The 26,565-nt window shown below is 38.2% G+C and overlaps 1 protein-coding gene across 1 annotated transcript in view; it reads right to left on the minus strand.

Moving 5' to 3' along the window:
- The window catches only part of LOC140236687 (dihydropyrimidine dehydrogenase [NADP(+)]-like), a 36,833-nt gene extending 12,874 nt beyond the window's left edge, over window positions 1–23,959 (minus strand). The window contains exons 1-7 of the mRNA XM_072316606.1: window positions 23,822–23,959; window positions 22,126–22,236; window positions 19,318–19,488; window positions 18,871–19,032; window positions 18,162–18,440; window positions 17,600–17,795; window positions 16,877–17,046 (exon numbers count right to left, since the gene is read on the minus strand). Of these exons, the coding sequence (XP_072172707.1) occupies window positions 16,877–17,046; window positions 17,600–17,795; window positions 18,162–18,440; window positions 18,871–19,032; window positions 19,318–19,488; window positions 22,126–22,236; window positions 23,822–23,860 (1,128 nt within the window). The 5' untranslated portion in view covers window positions 23,861–23,959. The remainder of the gene's footprint in view (window positions 1–16,876; window positions 17,047–17,599; window positions 17,796–18,161; window positions 18,441–18,870; window positions 19,033–19,317; window positions 19,489–22,125; window positions 22,237–23,821) is intronic.
- Between the last annotated feature and the right edge of the window lie 2,606 nt (window positions 23,960–26,565).

Here is a 26,565-nt window from a genome sequence, read left to right on the forward strand (position 1 = left end):
GTCTTTCTTATCAGATTTTTGTTGTATTGCAAACAACTGTTGAATGGTAACTTTTAAAGACTGGGTTCCAAACTATTTGTGGGCACAAACCATGGGAAAAGTGGTGAGCTATATCATTATCACCAGCTTAAAGGGGATGGCTAGTAAGTGATCAGTGGGAATCAGTGGGAATGCTGAGGGGTGATTGTTCCAATCCTTGTGGGATTCATTTAAGAGTACATTATATATCTATTCTTGTGTGAAAATTATTTGCTTCAGAATGGTCTCATATTCAAGTAATGTGCAGTTTAATGTTTCCAGGTAAGCGTCTCTGGTCAGTGACGGGGCATTAATCTGCACATTACTTGAATATGAGACCGTTCTGAAGCAAATTTTCACACAACAGTAGATATATAATGTACTCTTAAATGAATCCCACAAGGATTGGAACAGTCATCCCTCAGCATTCCCACTGATTCCCACTGATCGGTTACTAGCCATCCCCTTTAAATGCATATTATAGAAATTGCAACCAATATCATGATATGGTGAAAGCAAGTACAAATCTGAAATCATGAAGTCCCATTTTATGTCCAATTTGATGAAAGTGCAACCATTTGCTGTTTCTCATTCATTTCTTCTTTTTTTTTCCCTTAAAGATGAGTTTTAACTCAATTTACTAAACAATGCTAAACTTACATTGTGCATCACCTACAACCTGTGATTGCTTACGCGTACATTTTACTTTTATGGCAAAACATGCTGGGTAGCGTTGGATCAGTGATGATATGATGGCTCACTAACGTTTTTAACAAAATACAAACATTCTTCGCTATTCAAATGTTGAACAACTCATCCACAAGAGCATCCACTGTTGACTTTAAAGCATTCAAAACCCAAACCATAAACGTATGGTAATTACAGCTACACGTACCAATGCCTACATCAATCAAGGTACAGTAGATATGTACAATGAACTAATAGTAAACAAATGCGTGGGAATCTCATCCAATAGAGACAGATGGGCCATTCAAGGTACACATCACTCAGTTACATACCCAAAAAAAAAAAAGAAGAAAGAATAATAATACAGCTTGTAAAACAATTTTTGGCAGCCATAAATACAGTATGGTGGTTCAGATGGATTCATGGGTCATCACAAACACTCTGCAATTTCATTATTTATGCTTCTGCACACATGATAGAATAAACTACTTTAGACCAGGCATGCTGTATTTGTGAGTTGATGAGACACTCCTATAAAGCTTTGTGGTACAACACTGTAGTTCCAGTGTTGGGCATCAAATTTCTGGCCATAATAAATTTGTTTTGCTCTTTTCTACTTCTCTTTGTGCTGAATAGTTCACCTGAAAACAAGAGATCTGGGGCTGGATGCATCTTACAAAAGGTCATGTAAACCTCCCTGTAGTGTAGTGCCCTTCAATGGTATGCCGTATGGCTCTACAAACACTGACTCCATATCATTCTTCACCCGTTAAAAGAATATCTACACTGATTACAATTTTCCTGGCTGTACTACCATATAAACTAGAATTATCACTGAAGGTGATTAATACCCCCGCCCCTAGTGTTGCTTTATAGTATGTGATGTCCTGAGGGAAATGATGTTAATACCAAGTTTGTGCACTTGTCGAATTGGAAACAGAATAATTTTAGTTAGCTGTACAATTACAGAGTCGACACTGAGTATAAAACTTACAGCAAATAGAAACATGCTTTCCCCCAGCATCACTACACTTAAAGACCATCACACACACCAAATTTGACCTTCATAGCTTGAATGGTTTATTTTGATACAAAAATGAGTGGCTACCATGGCAACACATTTTCCTTAAACTAACACATTGGTGTCTTGCATAACTACACTTCTAGATCATGATACATACTAAATTTGACTTTAATTGCTTGAATGATGGAAAAGTTATTCGATCTGCAAGGTTTTGGTAAAACTGTGGTTACCATGGCAATGGTTTGTGCGACAAACACAAAAATTATGTGTTCCACATCTATACCTCAGGGCCATAATGCCTACCAAATTTGGTTTCAACTGCTTGAAAACTGTGGAAGAATTAAGTTCACTCCACAGGATTAAAAAAAAAAAAATGTGGTTACCATGGCATCGCATTGTCCGATACAAATACAAAGGACATTTTGCAAAACTACACTTAAACAGCATCATACACACATTTCACCTTCATAGATTAAATGGTCAAATTTGATACAAAAATGAGTGGTTACCATGGCAACACATTTTTCTTATATCAACACATTGGTGTCTTGCATAACTACACCTCCCGATCATCATACATACTAAATTTGACCTTAATTGCTTGAATGATGTGGAAGTTATTAAATCCACAAGGTTTTGGTAAAATTATGGTTACCATGGCAACGCTTTGTCCGACAAACACAAAAATTATGTGTTCCACATCTATGCCTCAAGGCCATAATGCCTACCAAATTTAATTTCAATTGCTTCAAAACTGTGGAAGTTGTTCACTCCACAAGATTTTGAAGAAAACATGCATTTACCATGGCAACGCTTTGTCAAGTACAAACACAAAGAGTGTCTTGCATAATGCACTTGTCAATGTAATGACGCACCCCACTACCCCCGGACATGGGTGCGTCATGGTCATTTTTTGACTGACCACACGGGGTTTTTGACGGACACCACAGTCACTTTTTTGACGGACAAAACGCTGCAAGTGACGAACACCACAGTCACTTTTTTGACGGACAACACGTTGAAAGTGACGAACACCACAGTCACTTTTTTGACGGACATCCTCGGTACATTTGACGCACCCCTGAAAATACTGAAACGATTTTTGCATACGTTTTATTCAAGCAATTTCATTTTCTTTTGGTTCGTAAACATAATTTGTCAAAGTTTCGGCAAGTTTCCCTTACCCTGGCCCTGTAAGCACCGTACCGTCATTCACCATACATCACGCTGCTGCATGCTACGATACTAAGTATTCCGTACATTTGTAGTGTGTATTCTGTGCATGCAATCCATACATGACAATCACATGTGTGCAGATGCGCTGTGTGTGCGCGGCCATTGCTAATCCGGTGGATGTGATGCATACTGCAGCGAAGTGTCGCGCGCGCGTCTCGTCGGGCTAATCCCGCGAGCAGAAAATGGCATGCGGCAGGCAATTTCTTCTGCTGCCGCTTCTTTTACTGTCGAAAATTCGCCTTTGTCACCACAGAACATTATTTAGAAATTGTGAGGAGAAAGGGTGGCTTTTAGATTATTTGTTTGCCAGATTCTGGCAAGCATTTTCCCCTCTTATTCCAAAACGCTTCCCGACTTTCACTTGCCGCGGGAAAACGCTCACTGTCATTTCACTCGCGGTACGTGTATACGGTACTGGTAGCGTGCAAAAATGCGTGCAGTTTTCCATAGCAAGTGACGCACCCCTCGGTTCAGAATAATGCGTGTTATTTTCCATAGCCAAGTGACGTACCATGACGCACCCCTCGGTCAAAAATTTGACCGACAATGATGGGATTTTGACGCACCCCTCGGTCAAAAATTTGACGGACAAAGCTGGTAAAATGACGAACACCTGGGTCACAAATTTGACGGACCAAACGAGGAAATGACGCACCCATGTCCGGGGGTAGTGGGGTGAGTCATTACATTGACAAGTGCATAACTACACCTATAGATCATCATAGATACCAATTTTGAAATTGATTGCTTAAATACTATGGAAGTTATTCAATCCACAAGGTTTTGGTAAAATTACGGTTACCATGGCAATGCATTGTCCGACAAACACAAAAAACATGTCTTGCACATGTATACCTCAATAGGGAGCTTTAGATTTTAGACGCGCGGACGTTCAAAGAGAAAAAAACATGATCTGAGCGTGCGCAGTAACTTGATCCGCGCTACTGCGCACGCTCAGATCATGTTTTTTTCTCTTTGAACGTCCGTGTGTCTAAAATCTAAAGCTCCCTATTATCATCATTTACCTTAAGTTTCATTTAAATTGCTTCAAAACTGAAGGAGGAGTTCACAACGCAAGATTTTGCAACAGACCGACCGACCGACCACCCGCCCGACCAACATCACGGTGATTCCTACCCCCTTCACACTATTTGTGGCGGGGGTATAATGAAGAGATAGGGACGAGGATTGTAATTCAGTGTTTTTTCTCTTGGCAGTACTTCTCAAAGGCTGCCTTGGAGTCAATATATATGCAACTTTGTACGATGATCCCTTATTGCATTGAACTGCCTCGTGTTTGCACTGATCTGACACACACAATGCCTCTGTTCCTGTTTACTCTCTGAACTTTGTTCATTTCTGAACAGAAGTGTCATTTATGTCTAGTCTCGAGTTGAGTGAAAATCTCTTGATCTTTGGGGTTGCAAATTGACTTTAATGTTTGCTGAGCGTCACAAAGGCGGCATCGTCCACTCTTAACCCATTGAGGATGAGTCCCAAGTACACTCGGGCAAGAGTCTATGGGAAATGAGTGTTGTAGCAAAATCAAACCATCCTCAACGGGTTTACCGGTAAACGCTGAATGTACAGTGTCACATAAACCCAACAGATGTGATCAACAAGATAACATGTCAATGCCAGTATGTGGACAGAGGATCTCGGCTATCCCTATTTACAAGGTATGCTGATATTTAACCTGTACCATGCTTTCTTCTCCATCTGGCGAGTCTGCTGGCATGCTTTCTTTATCGACTGAAATAGATGTCTGTCAACTAATCGGCAATAAATTGGAGGTAACAGACTCCCCATACTCCCCCTTGTGTCACCACTGCTTAACAATTGGACTGAGGTGCATTTTTTAAAGGCATTATTTGCCATTTGCAGATAAAACCAAAACCTAGCTATAGTGCTTCAAAATAGAGCTTAACTGTGAGTTATTGATATAAACAACCAATGTACAAATTTTAATCATTAAAATAAATTTTAAGTAAATACTTGTTAAATATACACAATGTGAACAATAGTTAAAAATTAAATATTTTCTTTTTTTGTTTTTATGCTAGACCGTCTACAGTTATGGTTTAGTAAGAAAAATAGTGATATCTAATTGTACATATATCTTAGACTTTATTGCGAAATCTTTGTATGGCAGGATGTTTTGTGATACAATTGACTTACACATATATATGCATCAAAAGTGATATCTTGAACATTTTTAAAATCACTGCTCCCAATGGTAAACAATACCCTTAAAGGGAAGATAAACCCCAAGAACAATGTGGATTGAGTGAAAGCAGCAACATTAGTAGAACACATCAGTGACAGTTTGAAGAAAATCGGACAATCGATGCAAAAGTTATGAATTTTTGGTGTTGGAACCGCTGGATGAGGAGACTACTAAAGGTTATGACGTATGAGTGGACTACAATATCAAGAAAATGTAAAGAAAATACTACAAAAATCCATTTTTCATGAAAATTACAAATTCCATCAACTTGATATTGACATATGTTAAGGGTAGCAATTATTCCCCCTGCTTTCTGAAAGCGGTTGGTCCACTGCTCTTTCATAATTCTAGAAAAGTGAATTTTTGTTGAATATCCTTTATATTTTCTTTGTATTGTTGTCCACTCATACGTCATATCCTCTAGTAGTCTCCTCTCCAGCGGTTCCAACACCAAAACTTTAAAAATTCATAACTTTTGCATCGATTGTCTGATTTTTCTCAAACTTTCACTGATGTGTTCTACTAATGTTGCTGCTTTCACTCAATCCACATTGCTCTTTGGGTTTACCTTCCCTTTAAGCCTGAATTTGCTTGGATTTGCTGATATGCCTTGGACAAGTTCAAAGGAGAATCCACCAAGTAATAAAAATGTTAAGCTAAGTTACGGCTAAGCTGCAGCTTAAAGGACAAGTTCACCTTCATAAACATAAGGATTGAGAGAATGCAGCAATATTAGTAGAACACATCAGTGAAAGTTTGAGGAAAATTGGACAATCGATGTTATGAATTTTTAAAATTTTTGTGTTGGAACCACTGGATGAGGAGACTACTAAGGCTCGTGATGTCGTATGAGTACAACAGTATAGAGAAAATGTAAAGAAAATTCAACATATTTTCACTTTTTTCGCATAATAAAAGAGCACTTGACTTGTCTCTTTCTAAAGGCAATGGGAATAATATTACCCAAAACATATGTCAGTAATGAGTCAAGGGAATGTGTCCTTTTTCAAAAGATGAAATTTTGTGAAATTCTCTTTATATTTTCCTTATATTGTTGTACGCATGTGACATCATACACTTCAGTAGTCTCTTCTCAACCAGCGGTGACTACACAAAAACTTCAAAAATTCATAACTTTTGAACGGATTGTCTGATTTTCCTCAAACTTTCAATGATGTGTTCTACTAATATTGCTATATTCTCTCAATCATTATGTTAATGAAGGTGACCTTGTCCTTTAAAATGGATGATATCAAAATATATGCAGATTGAGTGAATGAACCAATATTAATAGAACAACATACAGTATCAGACTAGAAATGTCGCTATGGCGACTGGTATGCCTCCGCCTTAATGCATGGTTCTCCTAATAAGTCTCTAGTACAATGTCTTGACTATGTGTGATGAGTTTCACATAATTGGCAAAATATCAAAATGACAGGTTTGTCACAAATGTGTTGAATGTTCACTTTCCTTGAACTAGGTTTAATTGGATGGCTGGCTTTTTTTTTTTTTTTTTATAAGTCTATGCATTGATTAACTTTAAGGTATGGAGAAAAAGTTTAATTTCATGATCAAATAGTAACATTTTTGCATTTTAACTTGGCCTTGACCCTGGAACTTTGACCCTATGACCCTAAAATTCCCACGAGAATCACTGTCAGGTAGAACAGGCGTAGATGTTTTATGTTTCAAGTTTCATGATGATACCTCGAGTCACTTTCGAGATATGGACCAAGAAATGAAATTTAGCATTTTCACTTGACCTTTGGGCAAGAAACTTCCAAGAGAATCTCTATTGGGGTATACATATATATTATATATCAAGTTTCAAGAAAAATCAGGCTAGTATTGCAATAAAATGAGGGGGAAAGTGAAATTATGAGAATTTGACCTTGACCTTTGACCCATGACCTTCGACCCATGACCCCCACATTCCCTAGATAATCACTGCTAGTCAGTACATGCATATGTACTAAGTTCCATGAAGATAGCTTGAACCATTTCTAAGATACGGAGAAAAAGAGTGAAATTTTAACATTTTCACTTGACCTCTGACCTTTGACCTCATGACTTAAAACTCTCTCTGGAGAATCTTTATTTGGTATTACATGTATACACCAAGTTTCCAGAAAAAAAACCTCCAGGCATTGCATACAAATGTAGATATGGGAAAAATAGTGAAGTTTTGAGCATTTGACCTTGACCGTTTGACCTTTGATCTTGAGCATGTGCCCCTAAAGTTGATAGGCACAACTTCGCCCACTCATGCATGATACATACCAAGTCTCATTAGGATACCTTAAATGTTTTTTTTAGTTATGCTGTCCACAAAATTCATTACGGACGAACGGAAGGACGGACAACCCGAAAACATAATGCCTCCGGCGACACTTCGTGGCGGAGGCATAAAAAGTTTGAGGAAAACTTGACAATCCAGTAATATTAGGTGAATTTGTATCACTTAGACATCTTGTTTTTTAAATTCATGGAGATAAGCATCTCCAATGTAATGATTATTCAAGACATAATCCTTATAAAATGAATAGTGCTTGCAAGCACATCCACCTGACAGCAACAAAGAGATCATTAAAGCCTTGTATTTTGACAGTAATAATAGAACAAGTTTGTTAAAGGTTGTGTTCACTACTGGGAGCAGTGATTTAAAAAGAAAAATGAGATTATCACATTTGATGGGTATGCGTTGGTCAGGTGTACCCCAAAACATCCTTCAACATAACAATCTTGCAATAAAGCTTAAAATATATGGAGATATAATTTTTTTTTCTCACTAAACCATAACTGTACATGGTTTAGTCTAGAAACATTTTTACTATAACCCCTGTTCACATTTTGTGTATTTAACCCTTTGAACCCCGCACTATTTGAGATGGTCGTGACCTTCACCCTGCATTATTTACACATATTGAGCATATTTTGCTAAATGACTGAATACATTGGTAATACATACAAAAAAATACAACAAAAACAAATAACCACAGGTCTGTGAAGTGTGGTTATGATTACTCCAATTTTATTTGAGCTGCAATAATAGCTCAGTATGACAATAATGATTATAATCATAATGATAATCAACAATAGTAATGTTAGCTATAATAACAATAATCTCACTCCCTGACTGTGCCACGCCCCCTTGACTTCGACGATCACCAACATGATCACCTCGAGCTCCAGCTCTAACAGCATCCCAGCTGCTATTTCCCCCGCTGGTACCCGGCTGAGATTGTACATCACCTTGTGCAGCATCTAGCTCATCATCTGTGTTCGTTTCATCTTCAAAATCGCTGCTTTGACTGTAATATGACTTGTCAATAGCTTCCTCATAATCACCAGATGATTCACCTATTTAAACATTATCGCACGAGCCTCCTCTGCAGAATAGCATCTTTTTGCCATTTTTATAGCTCAAAACTTGCAAATCCAAACCGTAATCAACGAAAGTACAGACCGAAGAATCTCTCCACATCGTTGTATAGATGGCGTCATATTTAGGGGGTCACCTGACAGTTAAAACTCAAGTTATCAAAGTCACATGATTTCTGGCCGGTATACCGGCCTTTAGGGTATTTGCACGTTCTGCGCGCGGCCGGTTTTCCGGCCTTTCGGGTTCAAAGGGTTAACTATACTTAACACTAATTACATTGATTCAAACTTTTACATAGGATGTTTCTACCCCTAACCCACATTTCAGAACTATTTTGCAGCACTAAAGCTGGGTTTTCAATTCATCGGCAAATGGTAAATTTAATATGCCTTTAATACATTTATATAAAACAATGAAATAGTAGCTTTCACAAATGTGTGTTAAATGACAGACCTTTCTGGTCACATGGTCTATACAAATTTATTCTTTATTTGGACATGAAATTCATAAATTGCAATGTCAGGCATTACGCCACTCTAAAAATGATTGAAGTGCAAAACCAATGGTGGTGGTGGGGAGGGGGGAGGGGAATAGAGGGGTGGTCATTTTGGAAATGTGCACATAAGCTTAAAGGGAAAGTAAACCCAAAGAGCAATGTGGATTGAGTGAAAGCAGTAATATTAGTAGAACACATCAGTGAAAATTTGAGGAAAATCGGGCAATCGATGCAAAAGTTATGAATTTTTAAAGTTTTGGTGTTGCAACTGCTGGGTAAGGAGACTACTAGAGGTTATGACGTATGAGTGGACTACAATTTAAAGAAAATAAAAAGGGAATTTAAAAAAAAGTCATTTTTCATGAAAATTACACATTCCATCAACTTGATACTGACATATGTTAGGGGTAGCACTTATTCCCCCTGTTTTCTGAAAGCGGTTAGTCAAGAACTCTTTCATTTTGCTAGAAAAGTGAATTTTTGTGGAATTTCTTTTTATATTTTCTTTATATTGTGGTCCTCTCATACGTCATAACCTCTAGTAGTCTCCTCATCCAGCGGTTCCAACACCAAAACTTCAAAAATTCATAACTTTTGCATCGATTATCCGATTTCCCTCAAACTTTCACTGATGTGTTCTACTAATGTTACTGCTTTTACTCAATCCACATTGCTCTTTGGGTTTGTGTTCCCTTTAAGCTTATTACAAATGTCCATATTCCAGAAAATGTCTAGAATGAGCTATAGAAAAAGTACCCAGGTACTGTATTTGTTTGGTCACCTAAACACCAGTATGCATGTATGCTGTAACATATGCAAGGCTTGAGTGAAGCTTTGGTGTGTGAATGGGAATACAATGCCATTCCAGTAGCTGTTATGTGATCTAGGTCACTATTCTGATTTTATACCAAGGACACTATTTTTTCCCCCCTCGACCACATGTATTCTGTCCAACTGAAACGTGAACAAACATCCTGTGCATTCCAGATAAACGGGAAGTTTCAATCGATCTATTGTTGCATATTGGTTACGAGGCCAAGTCTGGTATATGCTGTAAAGGCATGAGAGGTAATGGAGCAATTTGCACCACAATTTAAGCAAGTAAATGAAGGGTGAACAAAATAAAAGTCTAATATAAAAAAGAAGAAGAAGAAAAGACGGGCTTACACTTTGACATTTGAAATAACTACAGCCAGTATATCATGCATTCATTGTATTCAGAGTTAGTTTCATGTTAGCCTAGTGTTTCTTTGTTTTAACACTGGAAGGAGTGGGCATGTAATACAGGACTCATGAATTTACCAAAATGACTTACCACTCTGAGCGTAACTATATGATCAAAAATTCCAATTTTTGCACTTCTGCTACAAAAATATACTACCAGTGTGAACTAATGCACGTCCATGCAGACTCCCCATCCCCATTTGGTTAATAGTTTTCTCATTTTTTGCTGTTACTATACACTGACTGCACCCCTTGTTTTGAGGGTCTTGCTGTAGGAATTCAGTATCAAACTTCAGAAAATTGAGAAAGTGCCACTGGAAGAAGCATAATTATTTATACTATGATTGCATAATCCACTTTCATAACAGAGAGATTTGGACGAAGTGGGGATAAAGAGAGGCCTACGGTACATCTAGGCATTTGTCTGAAAACTGGCACCCTGGAATATGTCCATACACACATACCTGTACATGTACATGCACATAACTGGACAAAATACAATACAATCAAATTATTGTCAATGATTTCAAATGATTTCAAAGTTCACCGTTTGGACTTCGCAGATCCATGAATAAAATTCACACATAAATCTGATCATTTTTTTCCAGAAAAATTCCCCCACAAAGAACAGAACAGGAAAAAAAAAACCCCAAATGCTAAGTTGGATTTATGTCTGATTCAAATGAATTTAGGTGTGAAAAGCCTACAATGCCAACAAGTCAGTGTACTCTATTCTATTATCATTTCAAACATCACACGCTTTTCACACTCCTCACGTTAAATTGAACTCAAATATTGACTAGGGGTATGACTGCAAACATTGCACTAAGCTAGTGCTACCACTACAATTTGATGCACTGCCAATTATGTGTCTGACAGAAAAATGGTGACACAACATTTGCTCCTGCGGCAGTTGCTCTGGTCTTATTTTCTTCAAAAAGACTTAAAGGTTCAGTTTACCTTCGGGAGCAGTGATTTGAAAAATGTTCAAGATATCGCCTTTCATGCATATGTGTAGGTCTGTTGTACTGCAAAACACCCTCCCATATATATATATTTTTTTTTTGAATAAAGTCTAAAATATAAGGAGATGTAAGTATTTTTCTCAATAAACCGTAACTGTAGACGGTTTAGTCTGGATATTATAACTATTGAGAACATTTTGTACATTTAACAATACAAAACGTACTACTTAACATCAATTCTACTGCTTCAGATTTTCACAGTGGTTGTTTAACTATCCCTAACTCACATTTTAGAACTATTTTAAAGTACTAATGCTGCGTTTTTGTTTCATTTGAAAATGGTAAATTATGCCTTTAAAGGGAAGATAAACCCCAAGAGCAATGTGGATTGAGTGACAGCAGCAACATTAGTAGAACACATCAGTGAAAGTTTGGAGAAAATCGGGCAATCGATGCAAAAGTTATGAAAGTCATGAAAATTACAAATTCCATCAACTTGATATTGACATAATGTTAGGGGTAGCAATTATTCCCCCTGCTTTCTGAAAGAGGTTGATCCATTGCTCTTTCATAATTCTAGAAAAGTGAATTTTTGTTGAATTTCCTTGATATTTTCTTTGTATTGTTGTCCACTCATACGTCATATCCTCTAGTAGTCTCCTCATCCAGCGGTTTCACCACCAAAACTTTAAAAATTCATAACTTTTGCATCGATTGCCCGATTTTCCTCAAACTTTCACTGATGTGTTCTACTAATGTTGCTGCTTTCACTCAATCCACATTGCTTTTTGGGTTTACCTTCCCTTTAAGGTCAGCATTAGGGTTACGATAGGGTTTTAGGCTTTAGTTTGATGTGAGGATTAGGATTTAAAGGGGCCCTGAAATCCAAATGCATGTTGATTTGTGTTGATTTATGATACCGTCAACATCACTTTTGTGGTGAAATGAATGTTTAGAAACATTCCATATATTTTTAACGATTTTTCTTTTATTTTTCTCCAGATTACTTGGGAACGCCCACAAAAAATCCTTCCAAACTAATCAATATTGATATTCTTGAGATGACCTCATCTGTCAATCATTGGTAAAGTACTGAAATGTTTAACAAAAGACATTGGAATGCACCTTCCCCTCGACTCAGCATAACTTGTATGTTCCCTCGCCATGTCTTTTGTTAGTCACATAAATATGACAGGAACATGCAAGTTATGCGGAGTTGAGAGGAAGGTGCATTCCTATGTCTTTTGTTAAACATTTCAGTACTTTAGCAATGATTGACAGATGAGGTCATCTCAAGAATATTAATATTGATTAGTTTTGAAGGATTTTTTGTGGGCGTTCCCAAGTAATCTCAAGAAAAATAGGATTTATGTCTGTGGGTGGAATTTTTGTTTGGCTTTAATATCATGCAGGTATTTCATTGGACCAATAATTGTCACAGGAGCAATGTCACGGAACCCAGAAACACAGATGTACACAGAACACTTATAATCATGCCACCACCCCACAATTAATTCCCCCCCCCCCATGCACACACACACCCACCCACCCACACACACACACACAAGCTAATTCCCCAACAAGAGTTTGTACAATGTACATTGTATGTCTTTACACATTCAAAATGGCTTTCTAGTATACATCCTTTGCCCTAATGTACAGTGTATATGCGATAAACTTTCAGTTTCACTCTTCATTCCTTTTCACACCTTTTGTTTGGTCTTCCTGGTCCAACGGGTATTTCTTTCATTTTTTTTTTATTTAAAGAAACAGCCAAATATAGAAAAGGAAATGTGAGCACAACTGTAGTGTAAAGTGCAGGTACCAAACTACAAATAAGACACTCTGGAAGTCTGTCAGGGTACTGGCAGTAGGGATAGTAACAGTATGGGAGCATTTGTACGATGTACATATGTACTATGACCAGTAGTAGAAAAGGCTATCTCAACAAAAACAAACTGCATCAATACTACTATTACTAGTAACTGTCAAAACTAGTAACAGAAGAATTCAAAGTAGTTAGCAAATTATCATTTTGTAGTAGTAGTAGAAGTAGTAGTACAATAGTAGTAGTAGTAGTAGTAGTAGTAGTAGTAGAAGAGAACTGATTGACCCTATAAAGCCCAAGCTATTTTGACCCCTTCCAGGCCCAAGGGGGGCACATTGTGCCGCCCCCCCCCTATATAACTTCTTTATTATATGATGTATGACCGTCATATTTGGTACATGGGTAGAGCAACTCATACTCTACATGACCCAACATTTGATATTTCTCAAGGTCATCCACTGAGGGCGCTATTTACCAAAATATACAGAAATACATAGGAAATACGCTAAAATCGTGTTTTTTTTTTTCTTTTTATTTCTTTATCCCCAGTATATATGTTTTTATTTCACATCAATCATTTTCATATTTACCAAAAAGGAAAAGTAAGTCAAACTTCACTATTTGTTATGGTTGAAATTTCTCAAGGTCAACACGTGGGGGCGCTACTCGTTACAATATAAAGAAATATATGAAACCTATGATGTATTGCTTGGAATGGGTACATTTATTCATATCACATTTCATATTTCCAAAATATTGAAATTTTGAGTTTGCAGATTGATAATATGATAAAAAATGATATTACAGGCAAAGCTTGTGTGAAGATAACACAAAATAAAAGGGTAGTCTTTGGAAAATGCTGTATTTCTGATTATTTCTATTATATCTATTGTTTGATGCCTATGTCACATAAAAAATGAAGGAAATAATAAGAAGACCATTTCAGGGTAATCCACAACCATAATTACTTCACATTTTGGTCCTTCAGCAAATTACAGCCAAGAAAACCCCCATTTCATCCATTATTATATTGTTAAGTGAAATTGGAACAGAAAATCATTCAAAATCTGACTGACATGGTTGTCAGTTTACGGTTGCCATGGCAACCAGCAATATCGGACATAGCTAAATTATATATCAAAATGTTCACAATAAGATTTTAGGAAAAGTCACCAAATTTGGTTGAAATCGAGTAAAGGGTGTAGGAGTGGCAAACGAAAATATGGTGGGGGGGGGGGCACAATGTGCCCCCCCCCCCCCCCCCTTGGGCTTTATAGGGTTAAAGCAGATAGAGAAGTAATATTCATATATAGAAGTGATGATAGTGGTTGGTGGTACCTATGTATTGGTAGCAGCAACAGTTGAGCAACAGCGGTAGCAACTTAGTCATTATGGGCAATCCAGTGGTTTTTCTAGATTTGTTTTGCAACACACACCAGTGTCCTACCAGGTCAGTGCCACATGCCACGTGCCACAAAAGCTGACTGTGCTCGACAAGCCACCCCGCTATCTTCAGTGATTGTATGCAAATGAGATGTAACTGTGTAGTGCAATGACATGCATACTGAGGAATTGGGTGTTATCTGGAATCAAAGATTATATTCTTTCACACTCACAGTGTTGCCTCTAATTACCTATTTATTGGGGCAGAGGCAGAACACAACTCATGCTGGGTAAAATTGTTACATTTTCAGCCAAAGTTCAGAATTTATGATTTGTTTTCTTCAAACTGTTCTTTATGAACAGTTTTCTTCTACAGAGGTGTACAGGATGCCATTTAAAATATTATTCATCAGTTGATAATGCTCATCAAATTTGAGTTAGAATATTATTCCCTTGAATATCAACTTTCAGACTCTCTCACACATAACTGGTCTTCTCTGGTGATTTCTGTTCTTGTCCGATTGCGTGTTGGTTTGCCTTATAACAACAATACATCCTAAAGTTTGCACACATGGCCAAGAGGAAATCCCCTCCACCTTTTGCCTTGATCACAGTCACTATGTGGATCACATGCTGTGTCATGTGATACAATGCTGCTATGGCTGAAAAACACACAAACAAAAGATCTGAGCATTACGAAAAGAATGTCCGTATTTTCCCCAACATTCTACACAGGAAGTGCACACATCACCTTGATGAAACTATTCTGCACAGAATCTTTCTGGCATGAATACCGATGAATGTTATCCAGACTGTTTGTGTAACATACATTGTGCACGCACATTCAATGATCCAGAAACAGGAACAGTTATCGTGAGAAACAGCATGTGAGCATGGGAGAAAGTAGACTGGTTTGATAACAGATTCAAATCTTATGAATGCCTCTATTACTGAGGATGAGCCTGATAACCAGAAAGTTTGTGTGAAACTTGCGTGACATAGCAACAACTAAATGCACGCAAGCGGGATTATAAGTAAAGAAATGTATGGAGTATAAATACATAGCTAAGATATCAATTTAGCTGGTCCTTTGAAGGGAAAATGAATATCTGTGTAGTTTAATTTCTGTGATGAACCAGCCTATTCACGATCAGAACAGAGTCTGCAGTGCAAATAAGCCAGTTTGGACTTAGGTCATGGGCACATTGGTCCGAATTACCTTTCTTTTCTTTTTTCAGGCGGTGAGGGGCACTTCACCTACTTTTGAGCGACATTAACGTGTAAAATTTACGAAACAAATATTATGGAATTCATTGAACCTGTCTAAACAAAGAATGAACTTGCGTAGACCAGATGACTAGAATGTTCCATCAATTAACACTTGAGAAAGCATCCATTTCATTATTTTACATTGAATGTATTAACAATCTCTTTCTATTGATATTGCCAAATACCACTTTTGCTGTCAGGTGGATGTGCTGGCAAGCAGAATTTATAAGGATTACATGAATAATAATTACATCACAGAAGCTTGATACCCTAGTGAATTTAAAAACCAAATGCTTGTTGGTACAAATTACCTTTCTTCTGCTCATGCCCAAAGAGGAACTGCGAACTGGCTTATTAATACATTTTAACAGTTCCCATGCTATTGTAATCCAATTCCTATCTACTCTATAACAGAACTCTTACTTTCCACATTATTCCCCTCTTTCCCTGACAGGTAATCTTCATTTTGCAAAGGCCTTGCCTGAACTTCCGTCCATGTTTACAGGCTACAGGTATTTGGGCAAAAGTAGTAGCAACAAGTGAACACAAGTACCTAACAACAACCCATACATTTTCCAACTTTCACATCCAAAAGCATACAAGATTTGGGAATACGAAAGTCAATTTACAGATCTAGTACAGCACATAGCAGTGAATTGTGTATGATCCATTTGTGTACAGTTTAGTTCAGCTGTGGAATGCTTTCATGACTGATTTGATGCTAGAATGAAAATGTTTCCGAGAAGGTTTACATGCTGAGATGATTGCGAACAAATGGCACTTTTGTGTTTGGCAATATTGAAAAAGTTTTGAAAGAGACCTGTGAACTTTGAGAAGATCTTTTGACTAGCCTCAACTTTATATTCATGTGCACAAACAGCATAACACAAATATGACACGCATCATCAAGTATAACTCACAGGAGAACAAAAGATTTTCAAACTGCAAAGTACTAAAATGACTTGTAATTTGACATGCCCCATGGATATCTTGCTTACAAAAGCCATTGGCTACTGCTCAACGAATCGACCTTGACATTTACTCAGCATGTGTCTAGCAAAGATTTGTCTGTATAAAGTTGAATGACAAGTTAGGAAAATGCTGATAAGCCTTGAAACAAGTCATGTTCCTTACCTCCTCTGGAACAGCTCTGATGGTGGTGAAGCCTTTACGGAAGACGATGAACACCCGTTTGGCCCCGCACCGCAGGGCGGAGGTTGCACAATCAAAGGCTGTGTCACCAGCCCCAAGGACGATCACATGGCCATGGAGACTTGGGAGAGCACTCTTACATGCACACATTCCTAGTCAAGGAGGGGAATATTTTTGAATGTTCCACATGACTTTCCTCATCTATGATACTCTACAATGAACATGACCAATGCAGCTACATGCCACACCTCAATCATCTTTCGTGCAAGTATTTTCTTATTAGAGAAATGAAATTCAGGAGCAGACCTTACCGCCGAAGTAAGATTTCGGTGACACACACACTTCTTACAGAAAAGTTACAGCTAAACATCATGTCCTAGGAATAACTATACAATTCAAACACACTCTTGAAATGTACAGTTGCAAAACTGAAGACAAGTAGCACACCAAATATGCGGCTAAATGATACATTAGCTTGGGTAAGACTACAGGACTCAGTTTGGCACGGAAATCATGCACAGGTGATTAATTGCAAGGAGGTTGGCCCCTACAAAATTTTTTCTACCTTAACTCCCACTATAATTAAACACCACTTGCATATGAAATACCCATCTACACAACACACAAGTACATGAATATTGTGACATTTGTGCAACATATTAACACAGAAATATCAAAGAAATTGGGAGTGAAAATGTAGCTGACCTGGTTTGCTAGCAAGCGAAACTTTGGGCAGGAAGTCTTTGGAGGTGAAGAATCCTTGCTCTTCGGAGAGCTTTTGAAATATAGGGGCTCTCTTGGCCTCAGGAAGACCGATTCCAACAAAGACCGCGTCATAGCCAGAGCTCCTAAGTGAATTGAGTGTCATCCCGTTGAGGCCGAGACCTTTATTTAGCTCCACCTTTCAATGGGGAGATGGTTAAAAGATATGGCAGAGAACAAAAGTAAATTAGTGTGGTTACGAAAGAAATCATTAAATAAACTTACACACAGTGGGCATGTGTAGAGTCGACTGTCAAGATATTTCTAAGCTTTAATAACTTCAGTAGCCTTTACAATTTACCTTTTCATAAAAAAACAAAACAAAACACACACACAAACACAATTAAAAAAACACTAAATAGATATTCTGCCGACATAAAACCACATAAATTGTACACAAAAGTTTACATAGATACCTCTTAGCTACTATTTGCAAGAGCATCATGTAAATACCAGGGTGAATTAGATGTTCTCTTGCCTCCTTGATACCAATGAGTAATCTTACCTTTACACCAAGATCCTTCATCTGGTCTACTTCGAAGCTGACCACTTCATAGGGGAGCCGGAACTGGGGAATCTCCGAGGAACTGAGGCCTCCGATGTAGGACTCCTTTTCAAAGACGGTGAGGTCGGTGTAACCCATGCGGGCAAGGAAGGTGGCACAGCTGATGCTCGCTGGACCGCATCCGATCAGGGCCACCTTGGAGCGATAGCTGTCGGGGAGATCGTCGAGAGGGGCTGCTGCCGGGTCGCGTATCTGAGGTATCTTCATCTCCTTGAAAATCTGCCACGTGGAAGGAAAAGGACCAGAATTCATGACTACAAACTTGAGTGAGGGCTCAAAGGTAATCATTTCAGGAGTTGATATAATAGTTATGAATAAACATTATTTCCAGAAACATGTAAACACATATACAAGAAAGAAACAAGCATTTCAGATCTGACAAGTTTTCAGACTTCCATAGATAATACAATCAACATTACTCCTATTCTAACAGTTATCATTTCATGAATGGTCATAAACTTTGAATCAATGCACTCATTACAATGATGGAAAAAATGTGAGCTTCGAGTACAATCATAGTTATAAGAGGGACAATTCAAGCTGTTGGGATAGTAACAGTGCAACATGAAAGAAATTTATGAAATGCTGAAAGGAGCAAAACATCAACTGCAGACCTTTTTTTCTGATTTTTACCATACAGTGATCTCACCTCAGTAGCAAACTGCTGGAGACCACCAATGTTGATGGGGCCCTCCTCCGAGGCATAGAGGTTGCAGCCGCCAACGCACAGGTCACTCGTTGGACACACCATTCCGCAGGTCAGGCCCAGAGGATTGTCCGAGAAGATGGCTTTGGAAGCCCCATAGTAGTTCTGGCGGAGGGAGGAGAAACGAGGCAGTAGAAATTTAAAAACAGTAAAAGTGGAGTCTTTTATGCGATGAACTTTTAGCTCTGGGTCAATTCAGTTTGCTTGTGTGATTTTGCATCAGAATAAAGTATACTTTGTTCAAAATTTCACATACCCGATAATATTCATGTTATAAGGAAATGATATAGCTCTGTGAGAGGCTAGATCAGCATAAATGAATCTTAAATGTTTATTTATTTCCCTGACCACATAAATCAGACCCTTGATGGATTGGATTGAGACACATACCCGGTTAGCGATGCTGGTTATGAAAGCCTTGATGTCGAGCTGAGTGGGGCAGCTCTTCTGACAGGGGGCGTCTGCACACTTGAGGCATCGGGCCGCTTCTCTCATAGCCGCCCTCTCGCTCAGCGTGGTGTGTTTCACATCGTCAAAGTTGTTATCAAGCTGCCCACAGGTCTGCGGAACATGCAATGACAACGAAAGAATGAGAAGATTGGATCTTTGAGATTCATTGATGCCCTATTTTGCGAACATGAAGATGTCAGCTACTCGCCAATTGACTCAAAAATACTACACATTTGTGGTTTGTTGCTGCATCTTGTGTTGTCATATTTACTGTTCTCCTTAACCCTAAAAAGACTGGGCTATTTTGGTAGCTCGAAAGACTGGGGGGGGGCCTAAAGGGCCCCCCCTTAAGATCTCGGCCGTGGATCGCGCGATCGCCGCGGAAATTTGCACAATGGTAGTGTGCAATGTAATCTACAAGATCGTATATTTAGATTTTACAAAATAGTCTTCTTTTATTTTATTTTGATTTAATTATGCTAATTTATGCGAGAAATCAGACTCTTTGATCTAAATCAGTAAATAAAGCTCCAAAAGTGCTCATTTTTGGTCTAATTATTCTTTGTGGCATTCTTAGCAAATGTACTTGAAAAAAAATTCGGTATCAAAATTAATTTCTTATCTATTTTATTGTTTTATGAATTTCTTATGTATTTCTTTGTTTTTTCGACCTTATGTTTTTGTTGTTTTTTTGACAGAATTTGTGGCAGACACTTTTTGAAGCATAATACTCCTAAAACAAATTGATTTTAGCCATTGAGAGTAAAAATAAGCATATTTATATGAACCATGTGAACAAAACTGAATTTGCATTGACTTTGTACACAAAATCACATTTTTGAGCCATTTTCGGCCTCACGTGCATGTACAAAAAGTTATGTAACTTCAGAACCGTACCCCCGGGCGTCACAAATTTGGTGTCAAAATGTGCGGGAAACTCGAAAGAAAAAAGTCATAGAGCATCGCGGCGAGAGCATTGCGTGTTGCAGAGTAATCGCGCGAAATGTCGAGGGGGGGGCCTTTTAGGCCCCCCCCCAGTCTTTTTAGGGTTAAACATCTCATATGGCAGTATTAAAAAAAATGTACATTTACATTTCATTTTGGTCTTGTATAGTTCAAATGATATATATACATATACATAAGGTGTTACAAAAAAAAAACATCTCCCACTTTCGAAGCTTAATAGCTCGAAAACTATATATTAGATAAAGCTGTCATTGATATGAGTAATAGCTGAATAGTGTACAATTTAGTTGGAGGTGATTTGAATATGAAAACCAAGCTCAGTTTCATGAAATCCATGATTAATTTCAAAGTTAGGTTCCAGATTTTGGTCAAATTTTAACCCTCTGTACAAAACCTGAACTTTACACAGGAACTAATGATACATGTGTATGTGAGTGAGTACTTACAATGACCCTTAACAATGGACCTGGATACCATCTGTTCAGAGCTCTGCTCCAAGGCACATGAATGCTTTATCAATTTGATATTCATGATGGACTGCCTGGGCACTGCTAGTCTGAATTCCTAGCAAATGGTGAAATGCATGCACATGAAAAAAGTAAGCACATGTTTCCACGTGCTTGCATACACCACATTTCAGAATGATAAAGACTAGCTGTGATAGTGGAGTTTCTCATGCAAATCTTGGTCATTGTCCAGGACCATTGTCTGGGTGTCAACTACACGTTGTACACACTCCCATGTACGCACCAACTGACTTCTGTGTAAAGTTAAAGTTTTGTACAGAGGGTTGAAAACAGAGCAAAATCTGAAACCTATAAACTGAAAAAAAAAAAAAAAAATGTTTAATTTAATGAAACTGGATTATGCTGTCATTTTGAAATTGCCTCCAACAAAATTGTACACTATTCAGCTATTTGCTCATATCAATGTCAGTGTTATCTGGTATATAGTTTTTGAAATATTAAGGATCAAAAGTGGGAAATGTTTTTTGTAACACCTAGTAGAGAGCCTATACATATTTTTTTCTTTGGTCTATGTTGCAGAATCATGAAAAGCCTCTTAACTGCTAAATTTCACAACTAACTCTTTAAAGGTGCATGGTCCCGGTGTTTTAGTCAAATGCGTACGCGGGCGCACGGCGCAAGTTTCCTATAGAGACCTATGCTATCGACTCCTCTTTGGTGCTTACGCTGTGGCCCACTTCCCCGAGTCCAAAGAAGTCCGATCCACTGTAGTCAGTGGTCCGATCACAGTTCGGCTCATGATTCGGCTGAGGGGGATGACAGCTTTAGCACACTTCTTTTGTGATGTCATAATAAGAAGCACATATGCACGCACCCTGGCATTACTACAGACTGCGTGATGCGCAGAGAAGACAACGAAGGCAACGTTACTTAGCAACACCTATGCGCTTTACTCTTGATGACAGCTCAATTTTGGCAATCTTCGTATCAATGCTAACGGTGATTGGCAGTATCATCCACAGCGCCCTCTACACTACCGGGACTATGCACCTTTAATTGGCAATATATTTTTGAACAGACTAAATAGCAATATTGAATTCCTTTCTGATTTTGCAGAGATGTTACAAACTTAACCAGTTTCATCCTAATCTTTCTCCATTTTCTGATATGCCATAAAAATTCAGAGTTCTGCAGCAAAATCACCATAAACTTGATAGATCAGTGCTTGGCATGCCTTATGTATGTAAGTATAAACATGTCCTTAAGCACACTTCACAGCTTTGAGTATCAACAGAAAAGAAATTGTTACACTTACATTACATGACTTTGGTCCGTTCCTCTTCCAGTATTTCCTGTTTTGCTTTGTTGTTTTGGTCGTGACTAGTTTTGCATGGGATGGTACTACAGGATTCAGGGCAAGCAGGTTCTGTGGAGGAACAGAGTGCAAGAGAAAAAAAAAATGATTTGGCTGCATCAAACCCCAACAGCCAATTCAGCAGAGAGGCAGCTTTCACTTATACATGCACCAAAATAAAACAAAAAGTGGATCTTACAATGTAGTTCTACAAATGGCATTTCATTGAATTCCATTGAATTATGAGTTTGACAATATAAATTGACACCAGCATTCAAAGCCAAAATACCACTGGCAATGCTTTGTACTGACATGTTTGGGGAAGCTGCAATGTGAGATCACAACATGCTGTGAACTATTTACAAATACTGACTGCTTCAAGGACATTGTTACAAAACTATTGCCCAGAGACAATTTCTTAACAGTGCTATGCTACAAAATAAAACCATCAAGGGACATAGCACTGTTAAGAAATTACCAAGGGCAAAGCTGTGACAAAAAAAGAAGTAGATCTATTTGATACTTGTTTCATCCCACTTAGTTTAGGAATTTATATATAAATGCTACCTAAAAAGGAAACGAAATTAAGTTATTGTGCCATGGGTCTGAGACAATACATGAAGTATAATTTCACTACAGCATGTGCAAGATACCATACTAGTAATACTGTATAGGAACAAACACCTTGAAAACTGCTAGCTGACTGCCAGATAGTGCAGCGAAAACTAGTGTATGAGTTTGAGTAGGGACCAATCATCCAACATACAATGTATCTCAACAAGTCTAAAGTAAGAGATAATGTCAAATTGAATTTGTAGACGTAAAGCTGTGCATACAACTGTAGTTCCTAAATGCGGAAAGGGGAAAGGGGCTGGAGTGCATTGCCGCCTGCTATAAATAGAATGCAAGTAAGGCCTATTGAATTGAACTGAATTGAAATGAAAATTCACATTTTTTTTTTATTAATATTCAAACAGAAAACTAGATTCTAAATGGAATCTCCAACAGTTAAAAATTTTGATCAAATCTTTAGCTGTGTTGTTTATTTACTATTGTAATTGAAATCTATTGGATGTACATTTGTATGTCCTGAATTTATAAACAGACCATCAAAATCGATGTGCCCTTCTAAGTTATGGTATATGTCTTTACTAGGAGCACTAGCTGCCACTGATGTGGTGGTGACAATGGACGAAGCCCTCTCCTTGCTTTGCTTACGTCACACTCCTCGCCTCTTATGTACTAGCCTACTACTATACAGGCCATTCACAGCCACACTTCTGAGAACAGGGGCCTTGTGGTTTTTCATTGGCGTTGTCATCGATTGATCCACTCGCTCTAACGCACTACTCATCTCACTGATACACATATTATTCCATGACCGAAAGATCAGTAAAAAAATGCTATAAAACTCCTCCTTCGGACAGACAAAGTTAAAGGGATTTTCCATCTAACAAGTTACAGTTCGATATCCGTTGCCTTGGTCTTGGCGTAGTGTAGTGTGCTAATGACGAATCCTAGCTCAGCATCACCAGACGTGACATTGGTGACCAGTGTCTGCAGTGACTAGACCACTCTAGTAGGGCTACTTTGTTTACAAAATAAAAATTGGCTTGCAATCATCTGAACCAACTCAATGCTAAACAAACTGACTTACCTCGATGTCAGTGACATCTTTAGATAACTGTCGAGACATTGTTGCGCTCAATACTTCCTTTCTACTTGAAAGAAGCTCAATCTTATGTGGATGACCGGTAGTTAACAACCCAATTTGGACTGGGCCTTCTCAACCCGAGTCCATGCACAAGTACAAGTACAAGAGTGATTCGAGTCGACCAGTACGCTCGATCCTACAGTCGAATCGAATGAAAAGCAGATTGATTGCAAAAGTCATCGCGCGCGCCTGTACAGATGTACGTGCACGTGAGGTACACGTAATACACGTAGTGTACGTAGTAGAATAAAGATAACAACAGGTGGTCGGCCGTCACACGGCAAAAGGGTCTACTCGTAGTATCTCGAGAAATGTTACTTCGGAGAAAAACGTATTGGTGGAGATGAGAATTGGGCTTTTAACTCTTTGCAAGATACCAAGAAAACACTTATGATCCAACAGAGCATACCATTTTAAGAGGAATTCAAGGTTTATTTGACGAAAATCGGGTTTGGAATGACTGAAACATCCAAAAACAAAGTAAAAGAAAGCGATCGTAATAAAGTGTGGGTCCAACCCTTTATTAGAAGGCAGCCTTATTAGAATCGCTCTTTTTTTTTTTGATATCTCGGCCATTTCAAAACCAATTTTCATCAAATAACTTATTCCTCATAGAATTACATGCTCTTTCATATTTCACAAGAGGTTTCTCATTATTTCACCAAAAAATGTTAGAAACCTGAAATTAGGTCTCAAGCAAACCTGTACGATCCCTTTAAAGTTTGGTGTATTTGTATGTCTGCCAGAGGCAGACTCTGCCTCTTTGTTTGTAAAGAGAATGGCTTGTGGTTGTTATGTATTTTGAAAATATGTACATAAAAGAAATGTTTTAGAAAATTTCATCTTAAATGCTTATTTTAGTCCAGAGTTATTACAAAATTTATACAAATAGACCGTTTTACCTTGCAGTGGCGGATCCAGAGGGGGGCGCAACCGGCGCACGCCCCCCTTTGTTTTTCGTTAAAAACAAGAGAAATAAAAAAAATGAAATGAAACCTGGAAGTGGCACCAGAAATATTAGTCACGCCCCCCCCCTTTACAGAATTCCTGGATCCGCCCCTGCCTTGTAACTGCTATGGTGTACCAAAAGTAGCAACAAAAAGCTTCCGCCGGAAACACCCTGTACTTTTGTTGTCGGTCTCATTATTGTTGGTTTTGATGGCGGGAATTTTCGTCCAAGCTGGCTTCGGCTCTACTGCTTTATCGATTTCTTTCTGTGCCAATTTAATGGTCAAATAATTTCACACACATTAAAACCTATGACCAGGAAATAGTCTTATATACGTGTCCCACAAAGGGTTAATTCTGGTCGAAGGACCATAAGTCATTTTTGGGAATTTGGTTCTACACGCAGTATCAGGGAGGTGAGACTGGGAGAATCGCCTCCCTGGTCACGTTAAATTTTGCCAGGCCCTGTTGAAAGACAGTAGGGCCTACTTTGAACATTGTATTAGTATTAAAAAAAAATGAACTCCGGTATAGGCCTACATAGACTATTTAGGCCGAAAATTCCTACTTCAAGCAGTAAAATTCAACATAATATTGCGAGTTTCAGCGCAAATCATGACCAATTATATTTATACATTATTTCAGCATGCATTTTCTTTTTTTTTATGTTCCGATCCATATAAAAATTAACGATCCCTCATATCCCCGTGGGTTCATTTCCGCCATGTAAAATGTGAATGGGGCAAAAATGGAAAGAAACGCTATCGAGTGAAAGTTGCATCAAGGTACTTACCCTTGCATGGAAACAGGCTGATTATTCCATAAATCCATATGAAAAGCTTAGAAGTAAAACAAACAAGTAAATAAGATAATAAATTGCAGGACTAGTTTCAGTAATTGAAAATAACCTCGATCCACTATAGATGAAGGTCTGGGGCCTATTTTTCTTTTTCTTTTTAATGACTATACAGGCCCTAAACTATTTAAAACTTTCCTCTCACGAGATATTACACTTTTATCATATCGAAAGTTTTCAATCCTTAAAAATGAAAAAAAAAAAAAAAAGGTCTTCAGCTCATCTTTCTCCTTCCACTTCCGGGTTTCTTCAGCTGACCATGCAAGTAAAAAAAAAAGAAGAAAAAAAAAACTTAAAAAAAAAGATCTGCAGCGCAAAAATATAACCCTTCAAGATCTCTCTCTCTCTCTCTATTTCTTTTTAGTGCCACTTACGTACTTCCGGGTTAAAAAAAAAAAAAAAAAAAGGTGGGGGGGGGGGGGGGCAAGTACGTGAAGTGGCGATTCCCGTATGTTAGACCCTATACAGTACGGATTCCAAAATACATATATCTTTAATCAATGATTATTTCAGTACATCCATTTCATGCGAACTTTCATAGAATAATACAAGGAACATTGTACATGTATTTTTTTTTTTGAAGGCATGTAGGGGAAACAACAGAATGATTGACAACATGATCGAGTGACGTTTTTCCACAGACTTATGGTATAACCAGGGAGGTGGAAGAAACTTCCACCTCCCTGGTGTAACAAGCGACAGCTAATGGGGGTTAGTCCGTCATCAGCATTGGGTGGATTCGTGCATCAACTTTAGTCCCGCCCGCGTTTGTTTTTTTTTCAGACGGCACAGATTGGGGCATGGCGCGTGTTAAACCTATGGGAAAAACGTTGGGTTAGGGTTTTTGGTTAGGGTTAAGGTTAGGGTTAGGGTTAGGGTTAGG

Source organism: Diadema setosum, chromosome 13 (genome assembly GCF_964275005.1).
Source record: "Diadema setosum chromosome 13, eeDiaSeto1, whole genome shotgun sequence".
Lineage (NCBI taxonomy): Eukaryota > Metazoa > Echinodermata > Echinoidea > Diadematoida > Diadematidae > Diadema > Diadema setosum.